General features: G+C 49.3%; 1 protein-coding gene across 1 annotated transcript in view; it reads right to left on the reverse strand.

Moving 5' to 3' along the window:
• Window positions 1–425: 425 nt before the first annotated feature.
• CCNJL (cyclin J-like) overlaps window positions 426–3918 on the reverse strand; it is an 80642-nt gene continuing 77149 nt past the window's right edge. The window contains exons 5-6 of the mRNA XM_006897038.1: window positions 2505–2664; window positions 426–846 (exon numbers count right to left, since the gene is read on the reverse strand). Coding sequence (XP_006897100.1) covers window positions 426–846; window positions 2505–2664 — 581 coding nt within the window. The remainder of the gene's footprint in view (window positions 847–2504; window positions 2665–3918) is intronic.

Below are 3918 nucleotides of genomic sequence, written 5' to 3' on the forward strand. Positions count from 1 at the left end.
GCTGGGATGCCCTCCATGGTCAGCGACGTAGCTGCCATCAGCTAATAGTGAAGAAAATCTCTGACACTAAAAATCAGATGTGCTCATGGATGCGTGGTCTGTGAACAGGTCGCAGTGTCCTGACCTCTTGCTAGGCCTTTCCTGGTTAACTAGATCCTTGCTCAAAGGGACAGCCACCAAGATATCCCCTCACACCCTAGTTCACATGGAAGACAGTGCTTCAGAGGAATACCCTCAGGTGAGGTACGGCATTGGATAGTCCACTCTGGATTGGTTGTATTTAAAAACTGCAAACGTTCCCAGCATTCAAGGTCCATGAGGTTCTGAGGGGAAGGCTTCTCATTGCCTCACTCTGCTGAGCTTCCCTTTTTTGGGTCCTCTTCTCGGCTGGCTCTCCAAGGCCTCCTGTGTGGTCCCAAGATATTCTATCTGTCAAAACAGCCTGTGGGGAACATGTGGCTCCCGCTGAAGAAGCTGCCCCCGTAGGTGGTGGCGAGGCAGTGACTGGGCTCAGTGTTGATGGCCATCTGCATGCTGAGGGATGCTGGGAGGGGCATAGAGCACACATCGAGGGGGGGAAGGGTGGGGTATGGGACATGCAAGGATGAGCTCGTGACCCCCGAAAGCAGGCTCCCGGGGCGGTGGGCTTGTAGCGAGTCTCGGTAGGCCAAACACAGGTCTTGCACAGGTGTCTGGAACGGGGCCAGGGTCCCTGGTGGCTGGCTGAGGGGAGGGTAGGTGGGTGGCTGGAAGAGCACTTGGGTGGGGGCTGGAGGAGTACCAGGCACCATGGCCAAGGCCTGGTTCTTGACTGCGACGGCATCTTTGAGCACATTGTCATAAGCTCTGAAAGAAAAGGACCAAATGAGAGTTAAAGGTCAAAAACACCCCCCCCCCACCAACCCTTTTGCTGGGTAGGATACAGGGAGTGTCACCACTGACCCTGCCCAGCTGTGCTTGCTGTCCAGTCGTTCCCTGGTTGTCCACTGACTAAGATCATGTTACAATATTTCAGCTTGAATTCTGCTCTGCTCAGCGAACCTCCTAGGTCAGCAGTCGCTACTCCCTTCCATGTCCCACTCCTGCAGTCAACATCCAAGGTGCTAACCCCCAGCCACTTTGAATGTGAGCTCTGCTGTCTCCCTGCGCCTCCAGTGCCTGACACTGTGTGTGCTCAGGGAGCACCTCTCTGCCTTCTGGATCCTTCGTGGCAGGGCACCATCACAACCTTGGACCACTCCTTAGGTCTCGAGCAAGTACTTGGTCCCAACTGAAAAATGAGGGTGAGGGCACAGATTTTTTTTTCTTTTCTCTCTCCTTCCAAAAGCTGCATGGCAAGCTTAGAGAACACAAAACACTAGGGCTATGTAAGAAAGGCACAGAGAGGGGCTGCAGCAGAGATGACGAAGAGGAGATTCAGGAGTGTGACAGGGCCAGGTGCCTCAGGGAGGAGGTCCCAGACAAGTTCTCTGTCTCTGGGATGCCTCTGAAAAGCATACATTTAAAACAAGACCTATTGAGCACAACCCATTTCAGGGGACTGTGGCAGAGGCCGTGACGCTTCCCACAGATGGCAACTGAGAGGAGGCTCTTCAGGGTCCTGAGGGCCCTTCACACCCCACCCACGGCCAGTGAGCCTAGTCTCTGGGTCATGCCGCCCCCTGCTGGGTGGAAGGATTGACTGTAGTCACACAGGAGCGCGTCTGTCCTACGTCGGCCCACATGTAGTCACCACTGAGATCTTTCACCTCCAAAATCAATTTTACGGTGTTGACCCATAATGGCTTTAAGCATCTTCTCTGATATCCTAGACATTTCCTCCCTCAAATTCCAGGAACCTCTTCAAGAAGGCAGTAGCCTCTTACTCTAAGCTACTCTGGGATATGAGGTCAGCTTCATGGCCGTATCTAAGAAAAGTAACTATGGGGGTACTCCAGTACCGTTATCCATAAAATGACACTGAGACTCAGCTCTAAAACATTTAGAAAGACAAGCACACAGCCACTCTTCTTGCAGGTTTCTTCACTTACACAATGCAAAGCTAGCCCCAAAAGACAAACACGTCTGTCTTGAAGAAGTACACTCAGGGTGCTCCTTTAAGGTATCACATACTTCTGGCATGTTGTCGGGGGGGGGGGGCAATCCTTGAATGGTGAGAATGGTGGAGGGTCAGAAAAAGAGAGGAAGACCCTCCCCAAGACGAACTGACATGCTGACTGCAACAAAGGGGTTCACAGAGCAGAGATAAGGTAAGCTTCAGAGGGTCCTGCTGTTCAGAGGGTCGCTATGAGTTGTAGTCACTCATCAGCCCCTAACAACAAATAGCCAACGCTCTGACCCCCAATTCTATCTGAAGTCACCACAGTCTACTGTATGTGAGACAGCTTCCACTAGGGTAGTCACCGGAACTCCCCCACCTCAGGAAACCACCTGTGGGCTGAGCTGGGCCTTAAGAGCAAGGCCCTCAAGATCACGGCACACACAGGTTCAGGAGAGGCACTCACACCAGCAGGATCTCAATGCACACGCTGAGATGCTCCAGGGAATAGTGGGAGATCCTCTGAAGGTCTCGGGTCCAGTAGGGGGAAAGCTGCAGGCAGATCCTAGAGGCCCCTACACAGGCTGCAGCGACCACAGACGGCTGGAACTTGTAGAAAACATGGTCTGAAAGAGCCACAGAGGGCAGTCAGCACCACAACACAATCCCTTGGGTTTCAACATCCCCTGAGAACTGGTGACCAATGATTAGGCTCAAGGCTTTTTTCACTGCTATTCGCTCTACATAGATAGGATGAAAAATTAGAAACAACACAAAGTTCTACCTGAATCTTAAACAGCTTCGTTCTTATTCTGGAATGTCTTTTTCTTAAAAAGAGAAATGCCTTCTCTCTACTTTGGAAGTTTCAAACCAAGCCTATGTTTTGTCTGCTGGGTCTGAGCTAGACAGAAACTGCCTTCACAGGACTTCACCAATTTTAATCACCTTAGAAACAGGGTCAGGATCTTAATTCTGCTGTAGTTTAATTTGGGCACGGAGAATTTCCTTGTTTGTTTACTTTGAGATTTCTGATGTCAGCCACACAGAATATTATTCAAGTGGTTTGTCGATGGGGATGGACTGAATGAACGCAAAACATTTGTCCTTTCTGTAGATGTCAGGGGCAAAGACTTGCCATTTCAAAAAAGTTTCTGGTCTGAGGTGTGACTAAATATGATGGACTGAAACAGTGACTCTTAACCATGGGCTCGAACATAGGGGAAACATGAGGATGGCACAAGTGAGGGCAAGGCACAGATTTGTTGTTGAGAGGGTCACTGAGTTGTAATTGACTCGATGGTATCTAATAACAACAAAAGGCTACAATCAGGGAACTCTAGTGACTTAGTGGGTAAGAGGTTGTGCTGCCTGCAAATCTAAAGGCAAGTGGTTCAAATCCACCTGCTCAAGAAGAGAAAGACGAACAATCTCTTTCCATGTGATTTATAGACTCTGAAAACTTCCTGGAGGTTCAGCCATGAGTCTGTTGCAACTCCCCGGTAATGAGAAAGGCTGCAATTAGGACCTTGGGTGGCACGAATGGTTTGTATTAACCGGATGGATAGTGGCAGGAACTCACTGAGTAGCTCTTCAGAAGAAGGTGTGGTGAAGTGTTGTGCTAAGATTATAGCTAAGACAATTCCATACAGATAGAGTTCTGCTCTGTAATTATGGGAGTTATCAGGAGTCAGAATTGACTAAATGGCAATGAGTTGAGGGTCAGTCAGAAGATGCTAATCAGTTTTCAGTGGATCTCCCTAAGACGAACTAGGAAGCAATGCCTACTAATTTACTTATTTATTACAGAACAATTTCACTGATTTCACATGCAAGCAAGATTTTACTGAAGATTATCCAAAAACGACTGGAACAGCACATCA

This window comes from Elephantulus edwardii, unplaced genomic scaffold, assembly GCF_000299155.1.
Source record: "Elephantulus edwardii isolate Elephantulus edwardi_28Jun2011 unplaced genomic scaffold, EleEdw1.0 scaffold00197, whole genome shotgun sequence".
NCBI classification, from domain to species: domain Eukaryota; kingdom Metazoa; phylum Chordata; class Mammalia; order Macroscelidea; family Macroscelididae; genus Elephantulus; species Elephantulus edwardii.